At 35.2% G+C, this 21,419-nt stretch overlaps 2 protein-coding genes across 3 annotated transcripts in view; one reads left to right on the forward strand and one right to left on the reverse strand.

Moving 5' to 3' along the window:
• LOC137387575 (sodium-dependent phosphate transport protein 2B-like) overlaps nt 1–9,838 on the forward strand; it is a 141,103-nt gene extending 131,265 nt beyond the window's left edge. Inside the window, exons 2-9 of the mRNA XM_068074043.1 lie at nt 1,606–1,678; nt 2,344–2,443; nt 3,268–3,399; nt 5,084–5,227; nt 5,699–5,890; nt 6,349–6,567; nt 7,416–7,598; nt 8,745–9,838. Of these exons, the coding sequence (XP_067930144.1) occupies nt 1,634–1,678; nt 2,344–2,443; nt 3,268–3,399; nt 5,084–5,227; nt 5,699–5,890; nt 6,349–6,567; nt 7,416–7,598; nt 8,745–9,418 (1,689 nt within the window). The 5' untranslated portion in view covers nt 1,606–1,633 and the 3' untranslated portion in view covers nt 9,419–9,838. The remainder of the gene's footprint in view (nt 1–1,605; nt 1,679–2,343; nt 2,444–3,267; nt 3,400–5,083; nt 5,228–5,698; nt 5,891–6,348; nt 6,568–7,415; nt 7,599–8,744) is intronic.
• Nucleotides 9,839–11,020: 1,182 nt separating this feature from the next.
• LOC137406295 (protein-L-isoaspartate O-methyltransferase domain-containing protein 1-like) overlaps nt 11,021–21,419 on the reverse strand; it is a 28,824-nt gene continuing 18,425 nt past the window's right edge. For both annotated transcript variants that reach the window (XM_068092856.1, XM_068092848.1), the window contains exons 7-11: nt 20,313–20,477; nt 18,612–19,046; nt 17,036–17,138; nt 15,504–15,549; nt 11,021–11,750 (exon numbers count right to left, since the gene is read on the reverse strand). In XM_068092856.1, coding sequence (XP_067948957.1) covers nt 11,532–11,750; nt 15,504–15,549; nt 17,036–17,138; nt 18,612–19,046; nt 20,313–20,477 — 968 coding nt within the window. In that variant the 3' untranslated portion in view covers nt 11,021–11,531. The remainder of the gene's footprint in view (nt 11,751–15,503; nt 15,550–17,035; nt 17,139–18,611; nt 19,047–20,312; nt 20,478–21,419) is intronic.

A 21,419-nucleotide genomic window follows, 5' to 3' on the forward strand; every position in this document is an offset into this window, starting at 1 on the left:
GTGCTGGTCATTCCTCCTTTGTTATGATATCAGAAGGGAATTCCCTTAAAAATAGCTCCTAGACAAATTTCAAAGTTCTAATCACAAAGCTGACTACATACTGTAACCACACCATAGAGTATGAACTGATTTAGTAACCAGAATGAATAGATGTGAGACAGCAAATATATTTATTGAGCAAAAATGGAAATCTTTACTTTGAATAAGCAAACTGCGCTTAACTTTCTACTAGCTGACGCTACCAAGTGTTTGCATTGTTCATAGGAATTTCAGTCACTGCGCTGTCTTGTGTCGCTTATATGAGCCATTTCTAATCTGAAGAGAGATTACATCTACATTAGATATGCAAAGCTTCTGCAGAATATATATACTGACATGCCAACGTTCATACTATAAACATTGCTATGCATCAAGACTGCATGCAAAGAAATCTTCTATATAATAATACGACAGGAAAGTGTGTGTGTGTCACTCCCTTCAGCCCCAGTAACAGGTTGAGATAAAAGATTTTCATATGTGAGATTTGAACTCCTAATTATCAGCTTGATAGACCAATACTATAACACCTGCACCAACAAACCATTTTCTGGTGATGCAGAATAACTGTGCACATGCTTATACTCTGCCTATTACTGACACACCTGATGATCAGTCAAGGTGCACAAACTGCCAGGGTACTCGTGTGCGTTAGTTCGCTGTGTGTCATGCTCTTCAGTAATTAGATAGGAATAAATTATGATATCACAGATACAACGGCACTATATAGTTTCACTCAAATTCAATTAGCCTTCGCAAACAACGACCTTCAATTTTTTTGCCATTTAAAGAATCTTCTTATCAAATTCTTGATTTAAAATAAAAAACAGTTGAAGCTGAGGAAAGAGACTATCTGGAAAAAAAGTATACATGGTGGTCAAGTGAACATGGCAAAAAGACAAAAATAGAAAAAAGTCACTTTGGGTTTCTCTTGGCTTTTCAATGACCTACCGAAGACTAATGCGAGCTGTCGATTGTCTGTGTTGAAAAGTGGTGACTGAACAAAAAATACAAAATCATGAAATTTTCACGAGTTGCACTAGTAGTTTATTGTTAGTAAAATTGTTAACACTGTTTAAAGTTTGTCTAGTTCTACATTCAGAAATTTGTTTTTTAATTTAAGAAAATAGTTTGATCGCTATTCTTTGCCCTTTTGCTATAAAACTTCTAAACAGTTTACGGTTTGTATTACTATGCATTATCTATTTTTACTGACCTGGATGCAAAAATGCCATCAACAGCTGCTGTTAATTCATCTGTCAGTTATGTAGTCCATTATCAGATATCACTTATCATAGCTGGATTATATTTTTATGGTTATGCAATATTGACCATACTTTCACTTTGGGAATTACTGTGTAAGAGTCCTTGCAGCCAACCAGCCAATCAGGCTTGGCTACGCCTACCCTACAGCAACTGACGGCTGTGCATGGCATGGACAGAACTTGCTTCTACTGCAAGTGACCAATCAAAATACTACAAATCCTACCATCAAAAAGCTTTGAACTGAGGTGTATATAATTCAGGGATTTAAATTATTTTTCTATAGAAAAGTGGGAAGCTATAACGGCAATATCTGAGCAGCTCTACTTATCTCATGTCGCTGTCATCAAAACAGAGTGATGCCAACCATGGCCAGGAGGTATGTTTGTGACCTTATCCTTGAAACAGTGCTTGAGTCGCTTGGTATTCTTGTTTATCAATTGTTACATAGTTGATGTTTTAGTGTTACTGTTGTTTGTTTTTTAGTACTACATATAGTGCGAATTTAGTGTAATTAAAAATCTCAGCCTCATCTTAAAAAAGGTATAAGGGAGTAAATTACAGTTCCCACATTTGGCAAAGACTGAGTTCCTAAATTCTTGACTGCTAGTGGTTGTGTAACCATCATACCAACCTAAGCTTGAGGTTTGATGGTCGCTGGAATAGTGAGAACTTATTAGCTACGTGAGGAAAAATGGCATCTCTTTGCTCAAATCATAAGCAAGCATATCATATCATACCCATAGCATTTTCTTATACCATGTATGATAAAGTGCTATGAATGGTCTAATCGCTGTGGCTGGGGAACCATATGGCTCATTGAGTAGGCGCATGCGCTACAGGCACTCACTCGTCAGTTCAATACTACGGTGAGGGAAACCTTTTTATGAGTTGAAAGCTTACAAGTTAATTGAACATGCTTCAAACATTCGTGGAAGAAGCTGAAGTGTTGCCATTTAGCTTTGAGTAGCTAATACACCATCAGTGTGAACCGACAGGACTTGCATTCCGCTAGTAAACATACATTGTATTTCCTATTCGCAGGAAGAAATTAGCTCCGTTAAACTGGCATCAGGAGAACAGACAGAAGACGTTGACCCTTGGGCAATCTCAACCTTTGTTGTAAAGTCAGTCCCGTGGAATCGTGAGTATTAGCGCGTTTTTCATCTCATCATTGTTAAATAAGGTAATCGTATGACATTGGTTGCATAATTTATTTTTAACTTTCATAATTATAAATTCAAACTGTATAATGGACCGAACGATTTGAAAAAATTAGCATAGGTTTTGGAAGTGGCATAATTACTACGTCAAAAAGCGGCATGTGAAAAGTCAGTCTGGGTGCATATGTTAATCTCTAAATATTTCACAATCTATTTTAGAAACAGGATGGTACTAGTTGTTATGTATGATATAAATTGATTCTAATGCGTGACAAAACAACGAATATTCAATTGCATTTTAAGGATGCCTTCAGATTTCCTGATGTGAGACAGCTCGTCTATCTCTGAAAAGGGAGGGGGGAGGCACATGACAAGCAATCATTCAGGTCTACATGTATCCATAAACTTAGAGTTATTTACCGCATACCACTAACAATAATACGTGATCGACATCATCCTTACTCTATTACTTTGAAGTGGGTCTTGTCGGCGAATTCTAATAAAAAACTTTTTAGCATTCATTATTTATTATTTGTCATAGCCTACAAACATTAACAGCTATTTATAAAGATCTCAGGCCATAGTTGTTAATAGGGTTTCAAAGGATATCCACATACATACTCCTATGATGGTTGTGAGTCAATCATCATATACCCTGACCAAGGCAACTACTACCTTAAGTCACCTACAATGTGATTCTAATCCAAGCGCTTTATGTTCACACAGTATGCACTCAGCCTGCTCACAGAGAAGTAAGCAGCGTTCTATGTAAACCGTTTCTACCGAATATAATTATGTATTGCAGAGCTAAATGGCAGAGGAAAAGCTAAAAGAGTTCTCTGGGATTATATATTTAGGCCGATATTCCTCCTTTTCCTTATTTATATGTTTATTTGTTCTCTGGACTTTCTGAGCTCTGCCTTCAGACTGCTCGGTGGTAGGTATTACTTACTGTTTCTCTTATCAACATCGGTGGTAGGTATTACTTACTGTTTCTCTTATCAACATTGCTGTAGGCTTTAAAGCAAGTCATGCTGTCACACTTCTAGTTATCATCAACTTGACCAAGAAATGCTCAAAATATATAATTATATATATACATATTTCATATATTATATTACATATAGCCTACATGTAAATATAATATTTACCTCCACACTAAGGTAATTTTCAGCTTATGATTTTTCAAGCCTTGTTAAGCATGGCAGTTTATAGAAAAGCGCAGAAACTGATGAAATTTTAAAAACAAAATTGTAAGAAAATATGAAAGCAACAAAAATAAATAAGTTTATTTTAGACTTAACCTGATTATCTATAGTAGGGTACACTGTATGTCTCTATTGTTACCTTTATCTTGTAACCAATGTTTTACTGTATCTACATTTCGAATTTTATGTTGCCAAGTCAAATTTCAATAAAAACTTATTTTTATAGATTATTGCTTTATTAATACAATTTAAAAATAGGATTTAGTTTTTTTAGTTAGTTTCATGTAAGTTCTTTATTTTACTGTTATCTGCATTTGTTAAAAATATTTTTTGCTTTTGAGATGTCAAACAGATAAATGAAATACAAAATCTTTCAATGAAACTATTTGCACCCACAGAGAAGAGGATTGTGTAAACATAAGACGACTAACTTTCTTGGTTGCAATGCACTCCAAAGTGTTTTATTTTTAACAAAATCGTCGCTCGCTTAAGCATTGCCCAAACCCCTTTCCATGTTATAAACAAACATATTGACATATAATAGTATGTGAACATATTATGTTAGTATTCCATTGATTTTGGCAACAGTAAGAAAGTGTGTCACTGGCAGCATTTTCTACCATAGTGTATGTTGAAGTAAAGAGGGGGTTACGTAGGTACCACAGAATTTACTGAAGTAAATGAATGGTTACACAGGCTCAGTTTAGAGCACTGATGCTCAGCAAGAAATTTCGTACTGATTTTGTTTTAACTATCTTTTATGTTTTTTTATATTTCATTAATACTTGTGCTGACTTTATATTGACCAATGACATTACCAGTTAAAGTCTATCTCAACAATCCTCCGCTATATTTTATTAATTACCTAAGGAATTATTGTAATGGTGTTCATATTATTTTTAGTGAGTTTTCAACATGCAAAAAGTGTGCTCGTTGCCAACAATATTAGCCAGTGAGAAGCGAGTGATTCCAAAGCATTCTGAACACCCACTTGTTGGATCTTATGACAATCTCATTGGAATCATGAGCCGAATACATCGGTGCCAAGCACTAGCTTCTGTAGCGCCCATTTACTTACCCACCATAGCAAACGGAGTGTTGAATATAAAAATGTATTTTGAAATAACAACTTAAAATCAACAACATTCTGTTTTCTAGAAGTAGTTTAATGTCTTGAATTAAAGAATTAATCACGCATTTAATAGTGTGATATTGAGCATTACATACGGTGCTTGTCTTTTGGTCTTTCCAGACTGCAAATTCCAGACAAAATGAAATGAAGTACGAATTTACAATATATAAATATTATACACACACAATGTAATGCAATGTTTATGGTCCCTTCTGAACACAGCTCTGTACACAGGATACTTGTATGTTGCAAGCTATTTGAATAGCTTTCTGTACCTTTAGGTACTGCTGCTGGTGAGGTGTTCACAAACAGTGAGATACTTGGTAACCCTATTGCTGGTCTCATGATAGGAGTTTTAGCAACCGTGCTTGTACAGAGTTCTTCTACATCTACATCTATCGTGGTCTCCATGGTTGGCAATGGATGTAAGTATGGTTTACATCCAGTAGTAAAATGGATGTAAGTATAGTTTGTATCCAGTAGTAAAATGGATGTAAGTATAGTTTGTATTCAGTAGTAAAATGACATATTTGTGCCTGAGTTATTGGGTCAAAGAAGGCTATTTATAAAACCTTAAAAAATGTACTAACCACAAGGGTGGGCAGCAGGCAGGTGTCAGCAAGTGACGAGCATGTACAAAGCTCTTATTTGACCTTTAACTCTTTCTTTCATTTTATCACCAACATATACGCTGCTTATTTTAATACGTTTTGATTTAATGCCTTTTTCAGATTTTTTCTGGGCATCAATAAAAATTTTTGAAGGCAAACCTTCATTGTTGATATTTAATTACTCGATTGATTGGGTTACCATCCTATTAGTCTATTAGTTGGCAGCTGCATTGATGCCATTCATTAAACGTTTGAACCGTTGCTGACCCTATCAAGTTCTTGCAGTGCTGACTGTCGATGTGGCCATCTTCATCGTAATGGGAGCCAATATCGGAACATCCGTTACTAACACTATCGTGGCTATTAGCCAATCAGGAGACAGAAGCCAATTTCGGAGAGCATTCGCTGGAGCTACTGTTCATGACATGTTCAATTGGCTGAGTGTCATCATTCTTCTCCCTCTTGAGTGGGCCACAGGTATGTGGCAGCCACATAACAAATGATAGCTGTTTTGGAGTTTTAAATTCTTGAAACTAAATCACTTGTAATAGATCAGAGCCATGCATCACATGATTCCGAGGAGCTCAGTTATAGTTATCAATAACACTAACATGGTTTTCAAGCTTGGATTTACAACCATTGAGCTTATTGGGAAAATAAGAACTGCTCAAAGTGAAAGTCAGAAGTATCCATAAAGTGAAAGTGCTCTTTTCAAAAGTTTAAAAATGTACGAATAGCGATTAGGAGAATTAATATTAGTAACCACACTGTAGTCAAGTTATCATTAATGTATTAAAGATAAAATAAAATAGCAGAATATTTTGGTTATAAAAAATATACAAGTATGACAATTAAGGTGGTAATTATGCAAAGCTGAGCTTAAAATTATTAGCCTGTGTACCACAAAATGCAAATGCCTGTTCTTTTCATTGCAGGTTATCTATATAGGCTCTCAGACTATGCTATCAGGTCTCTGCAAATTGAGACCTTGGAGAATGCGAATGTCAAGCTATTGAAGGCAGCCACTGAACCTTTCACTCAGTATGTTATTAAAATAGATACAGATGTCATCACCCAGATTGCTCTCTCTGATGCTGCTCGAAACACAACCATGATAAAAGTTTTCTGTGGGAAAGGAAACGAGACCACAAAATGTAAGTTGCCCTGACGCCAGATCCTTATAAAATTGATTAAGGTGTGGGGAGTAGGAGAAGAATACTCCATATATGTAGAATATTAAATGTAAGCTATATCCCTTCCTTAGCATACGTGGAATGGTAACTGCTAACGTCTTATAATTTTAGAGTAAGATACAAAGAGTCATGAAACACCTTTTTTTTCAACTTTTCAATGATAATTAGTAAAAATTTTGTGTTTTAGTAGAAATATTTTATACATAAATGATAGTTTGTATGTCAATATAAATGTCAATGCGAATAATGATTACTATTGTAAACTATTTTTCTAAAAAATTTAAACCAGTCGTTGAGTGCCATTTTATGAACATATTATTGTCATCAGTGCAGCTTGTCATTTTCACAAAGTGATTGTAGATTAATTGTATGTAAATATTATTGAACTAAAACCAGAAAAAGTTTGCTTTTCAAAAATTTCATGGTAAAAAATTAAAAATTTATCCTTACATGGTTTTACATCCATGATTGGCCGATGCTAAGGTTTGACAAAAGGTGAAAATATATGGAAAAGTTTTCTGTTTGGTATGTATAATAGTCCTCATTGCTTCTTCTATATATTAATTCGTCAACTTTCAGCATTTTCTTTGTAACCCAAGTAAATAGTATCTCACTTCTTTTCTTGTAAATCTTGCTCTCAGCCATCTTGCTCCATGCTCTCCGAAGGAAAGAAATGTCCTAACCAAACCAGGCGTGAGATGCAAATCCCAATCATTATGAATATGTTTACATGTTGAAATAGAATGATATAAATGAAAGATTAATTTCTAAATTTATATAATTATACAATGTTTAAATTGTCGTTGCAGGTAAGTTTCTGTTTATGAACGTCGCAGGAAAGTGGGACGATTGGATCATAGGCCTTATCCTCCTTCTCGTCACCCTCTTCATTCTCTGCAGCTGCTTAGTGCTCATAGTCAAGCTTCTCAACAGCATCTTTGCTGGTCATGTCGCCGTGCTGCTCAAGAAATTTGTCAACTCAGACTTTCCAGGTATTCCGCCATTTACGCTGCCTTGGTAACTTATAATATCCTCAAATCTTGGTGACTTATGATAGCCTCAAACCTTGGTAACTTATGATAGCCTTGAAATGAATATAAGGGCTAGCTGTGAACAGAGAAACTCTTATTCCTGTATAAATCATTAGCGCATAGAGGAATGGTTAAGCGATCAGTGTTTTTCAATTGGGAAAGGAAGTATTCTTCATACAGAGGGTCGAGTTGATAGAAGGGCGAGTTGACTGAAGGGCGTGGTAACATCAAACAATTTTCTGAGTGATTTTCAGCACATCCAACTTACCAGATATTATATTGCTTTATCATTTTCAGACAAAAGTATACCATGGCATAGCTGTTAGTAATAGCATTAGAGGAAAGGAGAACAATACAGTTAGGGTAATTTATTAGGTGGTCAAAATTTGATGGTCTTTGAACATTATTAACTATATTTTTAGTATTGAAGATTGGTTTACATTTTTATCGGTCTTCTAATATCCAACAATTATTAACAATAGATTTATCTGTCTAACCAAATGTTATATTTAAAACATTTTGCATTAGTGTTACAACAAACTTTTTTTAAAGAATATATTAAATTTCAAGTAAAGGCTATAGCCTAGTATTATGCCATGGAACTTTCGATGTAATAAAACTCTTCAATAATGCTGCTTCCATATAAAACTAATTCTGAATGTTTTTCTTTGAGTTGAACAACCGAAAGAAAAAATGCTTTTCAACCAATTTATATTTTAAAAAATCTGCATTTTTATCACGTTTTATCTCAATGTTTTTCTACGTTGAAAGATCTTTGGTAGCCTTTTAAATTCAGTTCTATACAAACAACCTTGGTTTAGTTTAGCAACTGTGTTGCTATGACTGCCCATTCTCAATTTTCCATTTTATTAGCATTTCACTGCCTGTGAGGGTTTTGATTTGTCTGCTTATTGCAATAGAACAAAAGTAGCATAAAGTCTGGTCTGGTTTTTTAGCATGCTAATTTGGTATGTTACAGCTGATGAAAAGCACTTCAATATATATGTTGTACTTCGTTAGCATGCTAATTTGGTATGTTACAGGTGATGAAAAGCACTTCAATGTATATGTTGTACTTCGTTAGCATGCTAATTTGGTATGTTACAGGCTGCGCAAAGCACTTCACTGGATATGTTGCCATACTGTTTGGAGCGCTCCTTACTATTCTCCTCAATTCTTCTAGCATCTTCACGTCAGCGCTGACACCATTGGTCGGTATAGGTGTGGTCACTATTGAGAGGATGTACCCTTTAACTCTTGGCGCTAACATCGGTACCACCTTTACAGCAATATTAGCATCACTGGCACAAGAAGGAGATAAACTATCAGACTCTATGCAGGTGTCAATGTGTCATCTTTTCTTCAACTTATCAGGGATACTCCTTTGGTATCCAGTTCCGTTTATGAGAAAAATCCCAATATTCTTAGCCAAGAAGCTGGGCAACACGACAGCCAAGTACAGATGGTTTGCTGGTTTGTACCTGCTGCTTATGTTCTTTGCAATACCCGCACTAATATTTGGACTGAGCGCTGCCGGGACATTGGTGCTAGGTTGTGTCCTGGTACCAGTTGCGGTTGTAACCCTCGCCATTGTGGTTGTCAACTTCCTACAAAAAAAGAGACCTGATTGGCTGCCGAAAGCTCTTCGAACCTGGAACTTTCTTCCAATATGTTGTCATTCTTTGAAACCTATGGACAGCGTGATTACAAAACTGATAGCCTGTTGTCCTTGTCGATCAGCTGACAAAGCGAAAAGTGATTCACTGGAGCTTCAAGCTTAATAGTTAGAACACAGGCTATTTCTTTCTTAATCGACCAGGTAATGGCTTCAAGAAAAGATATAGTCCTAAGTTGGTTGAATCACATCCGGTATTTTATATCACTGCGTATGTGCAAAATTTCAATTGTATACTTCTATTTGTTATAAATTAAGGTGATACATAAGATTTATAATATTTTTACAAAGGATTTTCTAATATACAGTCTTTTCTTTTTAAGATCAGCAATATGCATAGTATCGATCTAAAAATACTGCCAGATAATGCTTCATATTTATCTTAAGTTTGTATTTGATATGCCTTAAGATCAAGAAGGACTAGTTTTCAGTATTCCAAGCAATTGAATTTAGAATATTTAGTATCCATTATTGAACTTTTTGGACTATCAAAATTGTAACCATATAAATATATATGTCTGAGAAAGATCACAGTTCGTGTAGCATTTAAACTTGTTAAATTTTTATCAGATGTTAAACTTTTTATTGTCAGTCTAAGCATCGTCTATAAATCTTTATTGCTGCCTTTACTTGCTACATTCAGTTCAACTGCTGTACGCATAAGGAAGGCATGGGTAGGGTTGAGCAGGCGGCAAGAGACACAAGTATATAGCTTCTTTACAAGAAAGCGATGGGAGTGTTAAGGTTTGCAACAGCTCACGACCTACTAATGCTTACCCTGAGGCTTTGGAAAAAGGTCAGAGCACAAAAATATGCTTCAAAACAAGAGCTGTCTAAAACAGTATTTAAATTGACATGGAAACTGAGTGTCACTTACACAAATTTATTCACTTTATGTCAACAATTTCTAGAAAAAAAATGACTTGTTTACGAAAGCTTCAGCCAGTCAAAAATGTCATTTTTCTACTACATTGGCAGGCTCTCCCGGAGTTGTAACACCCGAGAATATAAATAGCTTGCACAATACTTTTGAATAATTGCTTCTTTTATCTTGTGAAATGTTCAACTGCCGCACCTCACTTCTAGTGCTCACAGAAGAGGTGTACCAGATAAAATGTATAATAAATATGTTAAATAGTTATGTTATTGCGCAGAGTCATGACCATAATACCACACCCTCACACGCTCCCATCAATTAGCATAGTGTTAGCCAAAACGTAGATGGTTGCGCGGTGTCAAGTAATGGAAGTTATATGAATTTTGTTGGACTTGCATCAGTGAGGTTTGCTACGTTGTGCTAATATTTAAGGATTTAATTAACCTTTTAGGCCGAGTTCTGAGTAATAAAATTAGCATATTCTCCCTTCCGCATTTGACAGCTGCTCATCTACTGCGATTACACCTAGCAAGCTACTACTAATCCACCTTAAAGTTAGCCTTAACACAAATAGCTGTTCCTGCTGACTAGATACAGCAGAAGTAAATTGCATTCATGATTTTTATTTTAGTCTTGCACCAGTGTCTGTTCGATCACTCACTCTTTTATCAATGACATTAAACATCCTGCGAATATAGGCCACAAAATAACTTAAGGATGGATAGTTAAACAAACGATAGTTAAACATACATCTTTTATCATTCACGTATGTTAGCATCACTACAGTTACAGAGCTGAGGGAAATAGACGTGCATAAAAAACGAACAGTGTTATTTTCCATAAATATGACAATCTAATGGCATTTGTGCAATCATTGACTGAACACAAGGACCTCAACTTAGAGAAGAAAACTCCAAATATGGCAAGAAAAAATAAACCTATAAAAAGCTAAATGAGCATTAATTTGCAAGGCATGTCTGCTAACTTCTGGCATGGGCACTGAAATACAACATCTATGTACTGTGGCTAGCTTTTAACTACCCACAGTACAAACAATGATAGCTACCCATGAACAGTAGCTACCCATGATGTATGAACAAAAACATATGATGATAATAGAAACAGTTTTATAAATGACTAGCAGTTTATTGCCAAAAATGCACAAAAGAGAAGAAAATACAAATGTTATTACAATATTACAAAAATAATTGAAAGATTATAATTAAAACAACAAAGCAGAAATATCATTAGCAAGCGTAATGAAACACATTTGCCTGACTATCCAATATCAAATACAGGTTAAATAATACTGGACAAGCAATAGTGAATAAGAACGGATAGATTAAAGATGAAAAGGGACTCGTGCATTATTCCTGTAATAAAGCAAGTAATCTTTAAGAGAAGTTGGAATAGGAAGTGACATCACACTATTTCTCATAGTTTGTGTAAATGCAATGTGGTAGCGATTTGCCTTTTCTCTGTTTAGGGCTCTTTCATCATCATCATCAGTATGAGGCGGTATTACGTAGGGTGTGCTTGCCCTTATCTGACCTGGAGCAGCCTAAAATAACACAAAGAGACTTAGTAATGCAACACTGCAGCTATAGAAGAGACATTAAAAACGTCTAAAGAGCTTAAGAGATTTTATTGTAGTAATACAACTCAAAAAGGAGTTCCTTCCACTTGCAGTGCTATAGAAGCACATTTCTACACATTGCTGATATTTATGTTAGAAAGCATTGAAAGAGCTCGTACAATATGCACGGTACGCACTCAGCAAACCAAGTATAACCACTGGTTATACTTGGTCATTACACATCTGTTTAATTAAATAAATACTTCTGTATGAGTTGCCTTCTCATGTTGTTTAGACTGCAAGAAATACGGGTGCGCATGTATTCTATAACATTTTTAGCAACCAAGGTTTAGTTATATTTTGCACTAGTAGATATCAATGAACAGTCTATGCAAATATGTCAAAGATGTTCATAGCTATACAGCAGTGTATTTGGTAAAGACCATTTATACTACACTGGTACTTAAACCATTACTGACACATATAGCTTTTATCGTTTTTTCTAGGCAAATCAGACATGCTGATTCCGATTTTGTACTAAATAAAGAATGGTCCACTAACTTTCAAAGTCATGAAGGCTTTTTTACAGGGTTTCAATATCGGTTACGAAAACAACACAGTTGGCACAACAAGCTTCACCCATAAATATGTAACGTACGCTATTCTTTTAGGAACGGAAGTTGGGGATGTTTAGTCTGATTTAGAATAATAGAGATGGGTGTCTTAAAACCCATTATTATCTAAATTCAACCTTCAAAATAATCTCAGCCTTTTATGAAAGGTAGATAAACTATTTAACATTGCTCGTAGCTTGTTACAGGACGTTCAATAGGCTGAATGCCGAGAAAAATGAGCTGAAAAAAGCGCGATTTTATCACAAGCTAGCGTTGTTATCGCGTTTTTTTGAGCTCAATTTTCATGGCATGAGAATTTTTTTCGCGAGGTTCAATGACTATATATGGGATCAAAGCCATTTCTTCTCCCACGGACATTTATAGGAAGAGCTTCGGCGTTCTCTCTCTCCGTTCGGTCAGACAGAGACAGTACAATATTTCATATTTAGATTTGCACCAGTATCGATTGTGTAGTCGCTCTGTAGTGTTTTGTGTAGTTGAAATAAATTAAGAGAAAAAATAAAAACAACTGAAGGTTTTCAAACTTTGTCAAACAACTGTAACTTTCAAACTTTATATCATGAGGAAAATGATTTGTGCAGGTAAAATAAATTAAAAAAAATAAAACAACCATAAAAGGGTTTAGATGTAAATGTGAAATAATTAGCAAGCAATACCGAAATTAAGTCAGTTTTGCTACGATTACAATAAAATATGATTCGGTAATGATACAATTAATACGAACTGAGAAAAAGCAAATTAAAAACCCTTAATATGTTGAATTAATAATAACAATTCGTGCATAGAAGTGTGTGTGTGCGTGCGTGTGTATATAAAAAAGGTTACTGTTCCGCCAGAAGCTGTTCATCAAAACTTTGAATACGACGATACTGATAATAAAAAGGTCTTTGCATAGAAAATTGATTTGTATTTAACATATAACAACGTTTGCCATTCTAATTTTCAAACTGCATATCATGAGAAAAGTTTTGATGGATAGCTTCTGATGGAACAGTAACCTTTTTTATACACACCCACTTCTATGCAAAAATTGTTATTATTAATTCAACATATTCAGGATTTTTATTTTGTTTTCTCAGTTCGTATTAATTGTATCATTACCGAACTACCGAATGATTTTTTATTGTAATTGTAGCTTAATTTAGCTATCGCTTGCTAACTATTTCACATTTATATCTAAACCCTTTTACAGTTGTTTTATTTTTTTTAATTTATTTGACCTGCTCAAAACATTTTCCTCATGATATGAAGTTTGAAAATTATATTTGTTTGACAAAGTTTAAAAGCCTTTAAAGTTGTTTTTATTTTCTTTTGAATTATTTCAACTACACAAAAAAATTTTTTCATGATATGTAGTTGGAAATTTAGAATGGCAAATGTTGTTATATGGCAAATACAAATCAATTTTCTGACCAAAGACTTTTTTATTACACGGGCAATGCCGGGTAGCACAGCTAGTAAGCCTATATTTGTAGTTATAATTAGCAATACAGTATCAATATACAGTCAAACATGGATAACTCGAACTTCAAGGGACCGAGCAAAAGTGTTCGAATTATCAGAGCATTCAAGTTATCAGAGCACTGTCACAAGTCCATATATTTACTTATTTATTAGTAGATACATGTACATATACAAACTATAATATAAATCCAAAGCACAAATGGCTTGTTTCAAATTAAATGCTTCTAATGTAAAGTTTAAAACGTTTTCATGAAAAAGTATAAAGATTTTTCTATCACTTGAGATTGGTTTGTTGTTTGAGGTGATGTTATTGCCAGGACGTTTTTCAGATTGACATTGGCAAAACTTGATCATTGTTGAAATGCTCAAAAGAAAAGACATTTTTTTCTTTTGGGGTTTTACCCACGATCAATTTTGCCGTTTTTTCTTGAAGTTTATGCAGATTACCTTACTTTACATGGGATCGTTAAGAGCAACACTCCGAGGCAGTTAAATTAGAAGTTTTACGAGGTTTTACGGTACATTCTATATCACTCACGCTTTTTTAATAGATACTTATTGAATGTACACACGTATTCTGTGTTTAGGTCAAACGATGAATAGTTTTTTGTAGCTCAGACAACGTATACGTTTAATTACAACATTTTTTAAGACGTTTTAAACATTCAACATTCCGACGTTGATTCAACACGGAATCAACGTCGGAAAACTATTCATCACGGGCTAGCCGAGTCACGCACTCAAGGATTTTCGCCACGCACATACAAAACAACATGCGATTTTTGTTTTGTATGTGCGTGGCGAAAATTCTTGCGCGCGTGACCCGGCTAGCCCGTGCTATTCATCGTATCGCAGTATAAATCAAATTTCACCAAACTTTTAGAAAAGCCGTTGACAAAAATATTTTGCCGATGGTGGTAATAACGACGCTTATGAATTACGAAAAGATGAAGTTTACCTCTATGGCTTTGAATAAAGTGATTTTCTAAAGCGAAAACAACCGTTTCGGTAGCTGTTGGGCAAAAAAACAGTTCGAATTAACAGTGTTGAGTTCGAGTTATCTATAGCAATTTATCATTACGTGGGAACGGACCAAAGGAAATGTTCGAATTAACCATGTGTTTGAGCTATCCGTGGACGAGTTATCCATGTTTGACTGTATCAATATCATATATAAGTACATAGCATCAAGGTACCTCTGCGCTTCAACTAACTGGTACTAACCCGAGGCATAAAAGTTGGCCTCATATGAAACAAAAATGATATCAAGGTTGTTGATCATACGAAAAAATAACCTTTAGCGTAAAACCATAACACTGAAATAAGGAGAGTGCTCAAAGCTCCGCATTGCGTTTTCGATGCAAAGCTGATTCTTTCTCCCTACAGTGACCAACTTTGCTCATAAGATTTACTCATATCGAAAATGCATATTCACGTGATTGGTTAGTTTGCAATAATATTGCCCAATATTATACGAATAGCTCTGCACTGACGGTTTACAAACATACACACACTTTTGAGAACGTGTTTGGGGATGATTTAAATAGCCTAAATGATCATAAGTTACGATCTTTTACTGTGAGGTATAAATTGGTGTACAAGGCATGAAGGACAGAATAAAGTCATGGGGCCAGCTTACCAGCCTTCGCTGCTGTCTGTTTTCCTCTGCATCAGCTGATTCATCGCTGCAACAAAAAAGTGGCTGTACTAAAAACTCTGCCTACTGTAATACAACAAGAGCAAAACAAAAGCCATCATTGTTGCACGGGTGTACGCAACTAAATAAGTTATTAATACTTTCACCGCTTGTGTGATCAAGAGAAGCAAAAGTAGCAAGTTTCGGTTTTAGTTTTCCTAAGTAGTCCAATCGAGATATATTATATATTATATTTTATATTGTTTTAGTCGCCAACAAGAACGAGAAATGTGTACTCTCTATCAACTAGAACTTTCTGCATAAATGTCACACACTCCATATTAATAAATCAATTATTCTGTATAAGGGTCACACACACTCTCTCTATTAACTACAACCTTCTGTATGAGGGTCACACACTCTCTCCATCAATAACAACTTTCTGTATAAAGGTTACACACTCTATCAATCTCTCTCAGCCTATGTGACCTTCTGTATGAAGGTCACACACTCTCTATCAACTACGACCTTCTGTAAGAAGGTCACACACTCTCTATCAATAACAACCTTATGTATAAAGGTCACACACTCTCTATCAGCTACAACCTTTTACACGCTCTATCAATAACAACTTTATGTAAAAAGTTCACACATTTCATATCAATAACAACCTTCTGTATGAAGGTCACATACTCTATCAATAACAATCTTATGTACAAAGGTCACACACTCTGTATCAACTACAACCTTCTGTATGAAGGTCACACACTCTGTATCAATCATGACCTTCTGTATAAGGGTCACACACGCTCCCTTTCAATAAACAACCTTCTGTATAAAGGTTACACAATCTCTCTATCAACTAGAACCTTCTGTATAAAGGTCACACAATCTCTCTATCAACTACAACCTTCTGTATAAAGGTCACACACTCTCGATTAATAACAACCTTCCGTATAACGTTCACACATTCTATATCAATAACGACCTTCTGTATGAAGGTCACGTACTCTCTATCAATAACAACCTTATGTAGAAAGGTCACACACTCTCTATCAGCTACAACCTTTTACACACTCTATCAATAACAACTTTATGTATAAAGTTCACACATTTCATATCAATAACGACCTTCTGTATGAAGGTCACACACTCTCTATCAACAACAACCTTATGTAAAAAGGTCACACACTCTCTATCAGCTACCTTTTACACACTCTATCAATAACAACTTTATGTATAAAGTTCACACATTTCATATCAATAACGACCTTCTGTATGAAGGGCACACACTCTCTATCAACAACAACCTTATATAAAAAGGTCACACACTTTGTATCAACTACAACCTTCTGTATGAAGGTCACACACTCTCTATTAACTACAACCTTCTGTATGAAGGTCACACTCTCTATCAACTATAATCTTCAGTGTAAAGGTTACACAAACTCTATGAACAACAACTTTCTAAGTGTCACACAACCTCTATGAACAACCTTCTATGTAAAGGTCATATGACTTCAGTTATATTTCACCTGCTAGAGGCTCCTTCGCCGTTACCATCTCGGTTTTCTGGCTCTGTTGAAGCTTCGCTATCAAAAGAGTCTGCAGATCTCCCACTCGATTGAGATGTGGACCCTGTGATGGCACATACATGATTAAAATCTGAAAGCGTGTTTGTCTAATTCCGAGTGACATATATCCTTTTCTCTCAAAAATGGATTTATGCAAATGACATTAATTTCAACAAACTCTTTTCTCCAATGTAATATACCTTTTTCAAAAAAGCTCTGCAATAATTAGTTTTTAAAGCTTTATTTTGATTCTGTTTTATAAGTAATTAAATAAATTGATTACATTTTAACAAAATTTTATTCATTGGTAAGAAGACATGACTAAATTTCAACAAACCTGTGAGGTTTATGGACTGTATATAAAATAAATAAGAATTAAATAACATAAAAATCACAGAAAAAACAGGAAGATTTCCTAAAATACCCCATCCTATTAATAACGGATAGCCCACTAACATTATCTTGTCATTTAACTACAGAATAAATCTACAGAGCACACATAGGCCTGGATAGTAAAATATCAACACCTCAGCAATTTGCCCCTTCTATTCAGGCGATGTTTGCCTATGCCAAGAGTAAAATATGCATACACTCCTCGCTCGCAGGACACTAGCAATAATAGATTTGTACCACATACATGTAGATTTCATGTAGTTGCCAAAACTTTGTAGTGACGTCACAAAGCAATATATACATAGTAAAAGATTAGCGTACACGCAAAAGACATTTCCAAAAAGGTGGGGCTTACTGTTGCCATAGAATAACCATGTAATCTACAGAATGGCTACCATAATTATAGGGTTATGTAGAAGGCTACACAGGGAGATCATTTTGCCCAAAACCAGAGTGAGTTGTAAATAAAATAGGTATCAATGGAGAGAATAATAGTGACCACAAAACAAAAGTAATTCTGTATATTCAGTTCAACTCTAAAACATGCCCTTTTTTATTTGCAAGTTTATAAGGCTATAACTTCTGTTTCATAAATGTACATACTGAAAGTGATATAAAGAAAGCAGTACTTTAATAATTTTTCACTTTTTTAAAAGGTATCATTATGGAAGGTGTTTGTACTGTCTATTGCTGATATCGTGAGGAAAGTCGAAATCTGAGAGTTAGTGGGGAGGGAGATGCGTGCGATGCTAGTTTAAATGGTTCTATAGAAGTTTATTTTGGTATGTTTATGTGAAATGACAATCTAATCCTGGAACCTATAAAAATTTGTAGCTCGCTCATAAACCATTTGAACCAAATAGTCTTTAGTAGAATTATTTAGACAAATGTTCACGTAAGTTTGGCAAACTACATCAAATAGGAATTGAATTGTCTGCTTTTTGTCTAATGATAGTTAGAATACAGGAGAGAATAACTCTTAATTTCATGTTTAAGAACTAAAACTAACGGTTTGAAAAACGTTAGGGATCCATTTACTAAACTACATATATATATTTCCAAATAAAAAGAAGGCTCAGTGAGAGTTGTGTGAATGAGGTGCGTTCAGGCAGGTAATCCATGCCTGCAACACACATACACCCACCTGAACCGCCAGTGCCATTTGTTGGTGAAGGACCCGATGCTTCACTACTAGCCACTGTACTTTCCTGAGTTGAATTGTCAGATGTCGTTACACTGGCATCGTGTTGACTAGAAGAAGAGTTGAGATGTGACATAGGCTCCACCACGCCGCTAGAATCATGGCGCTGGTTCTGATTACCACGAATTTTTTGGTTGAGGCACGGCTGCTGGGAAGCACCGAAATGCGATGTATTGTTTATCTGCTGACTATCAGGACGCCGGTCCCGAGACTCGTTCATTGGTTCTGTCTCTAACACATCTACCAGAGGAACATCATCTACCTCCACATGTTCTAGTCTCTCTTCCTCTGACAGATCGTCCTTTTCTTCATCGCTGTTTGAGTCACTGTCTAAATTATTTTGGTGGGCGGCAGCAAACGCCAGTTCTCCATAGCGTTCTACATAGAAGCGAGAAAGAAAAGGTTTGCGGAGTCGGGCATGAATGATCATTATGTAATGATCATTATGTAATAATATTGAGAGTAACTATCATTAAACCAGAGTGGACTACAAAACTGACGCATTTAAACAGCATGTATTTCACATTGGAAGATTTGTGTAGCGACTTGATTGATATTCTAAAAGAAAAATATCGAAGAGATATGAAGTTATATTTAAAAGTTGATCAATGAAACTTGACAAGATCGATATTTCTTAATACAAATTCATGACGTTTCACTCTAAGTCTTAAAGAAAACCAGAGTAATGGTAGCAGTCAGACCAGTATTGCTTACTTAATAGATTGTACAAATTTTACTTTGCACTTTATTTTTGTAGTTTTATTGCAACATTTTTATTATTTGAAACACTTGTGCATATACGCAAATTACTGGCCATATGGCTACAATCTATTACATAAGGTACGATAAGTCACAATCAGGTCAATTTTCTAGGACCAAATTGTTTCAGTGAGGAATATTTTCACAAAACTAATCTTTCAGATTTTCCCACCAATTCCCATCGATCTGTCAACATATAGACTTGTTTTTACTATCTCTAATGTATTGAACTTCTGTGGACCAAATTTGTGACAAAAACTTTTAGTAGGGCAAGGCTACTGCTTATGGGGCTGGTAGATTATCAAGAAAACTGCAGAAGAAATGCTAACTTTGAATATTTTTCAAAACATTCAATCGTTTGAGAGGTGGTAAGTTTTTGGTGAGTTTTTTCATTTGAGAGGTGGTGGAAGCAGACTGGAATTAATCCGAAATTGCAGTTTATCTATTAGTTTAATGATTGGTCAATAATTTGAAGAAATTGACAAAAGAAGTCATTTAGCAAGTGAGAGCTGAGCACCAGCTGACAGTCAGTGATTGACCAAACAGGAAGAGCCTAGTTCAATGCAATATAACAACTGAATCTTTACTAGGTTTATATCTTTGTTAATTATCGCAATAAATTTATGGATTTGACCGTTGGGTCGCTAAGATATTGACAAACCTTACAAATTGAAGAAAAAAAAAAACTGACCGCACAGCTAGTTGACTTAGGAAAAAAAGCATATCAACTTTTAAATTTGTGAAGTCAATTACGTAGTTATATCTAGTGAATAGAGAGTTTATCACAACTATAAAATACAAATTAGAGTAACCATTGAAATTGATTATAAACCAATCCTCTTATTGACACAAACAAGAATGGAATGAAACAATTATGATATGTACCAACAAAGGAACGTGCTCTTCTAGAGTATCTAGCGTAGGTATCACCATCTCTCCTTGGCAACCGCCGAACGTTTAAGTCTCCCAGCCTCCGTCGCATGTTTGTTCGCATGTGTTCTCGAATCGCAGACCTGCAGAGGGACTTCAGCGGAGCGATTTTAATCTCAGCTAGAAAAGAGAAACAAGAACTGTCTGCGCTGTCAAAGAAAAGAGAAAGGTTAGCATTTGTTTCTCAATGTAAAATGAACTTCACTCTCTTCTCTGGCAAAAACTGCGAGCAGGTATAGAAATTGCTAGTTTTGCATGAAGAATCGGAACAAAGCAAAACTTCTAGATCAAACTGAACTACTGAAGGTAACTTGCAGAATTTCCATATACACTGTATTAGGTTGGTCACGATGATACGTGGTTGCCCGGTTACCACAGCAACGAGCCCTTTTACAACCAATCAGATATGAGTTTACAACCAATCAGATATGAGTCTTTGATTGAAAGTGAAAAACAGGCAATCGGTGAGATAATGTATTATGTATGTACATGTACTATTTTATAACTAAATAAAAGACAAACATATGGCCATTCAGCGTAAGACAATAATGCGATGAAATGTCCAATGAAAAATCGCCTTGCCGTAACTTATGAACATTTGTATAAAATGACCAAATTACAAACCCAGCTTTTATGCTCATGACCAAAATAATTTCTATGAGGTAAATAGGTGTGAAGGACTCATGCAAACAATTACCAAGCCCATATTATGTAGTGATGATGACAGAAAACCTCTATTTGAATGCCACATCCATTTGACCAACCCCCTGAGAGAAGGGTTGAAAAATAGAGCGCCACTCTCTAATTGAAAGCACCCCCATTTGATCGCCACTTTGACATTATTTGGTCTTAACGAGCCCATAATATCAATTGATCAGCAGAAAAGTGTCAACAAAATTGTATTAATCCTGAATCATTTACACCAACAACAATGAATTCTCTCTTTGTACAATTCCAAAGCTCTTCGTTTTTCTTTCGTTAAAACTTTGAAAGCAACACCATAGGAAGAATTAATAACTGTCTCAAGCTAATAGTAGTTCCTTGTTTAACCCGGTCTTGATA

This window comes from Watersipora subatra, chromosome 1, assembly GCF_963576615.1.
Source record: "Watersipora subatra chromosome 1, tzWatSuba1.1, whole genome shotgun sequence".
In the NCBI taxonomy this organism is placed as follows: Eukaryota; Metazoa; Bryozoa; class Gymnolaemata; order Cheilostomatida; family Watersiporidae; genus Watersipora; species Watersipora subatra.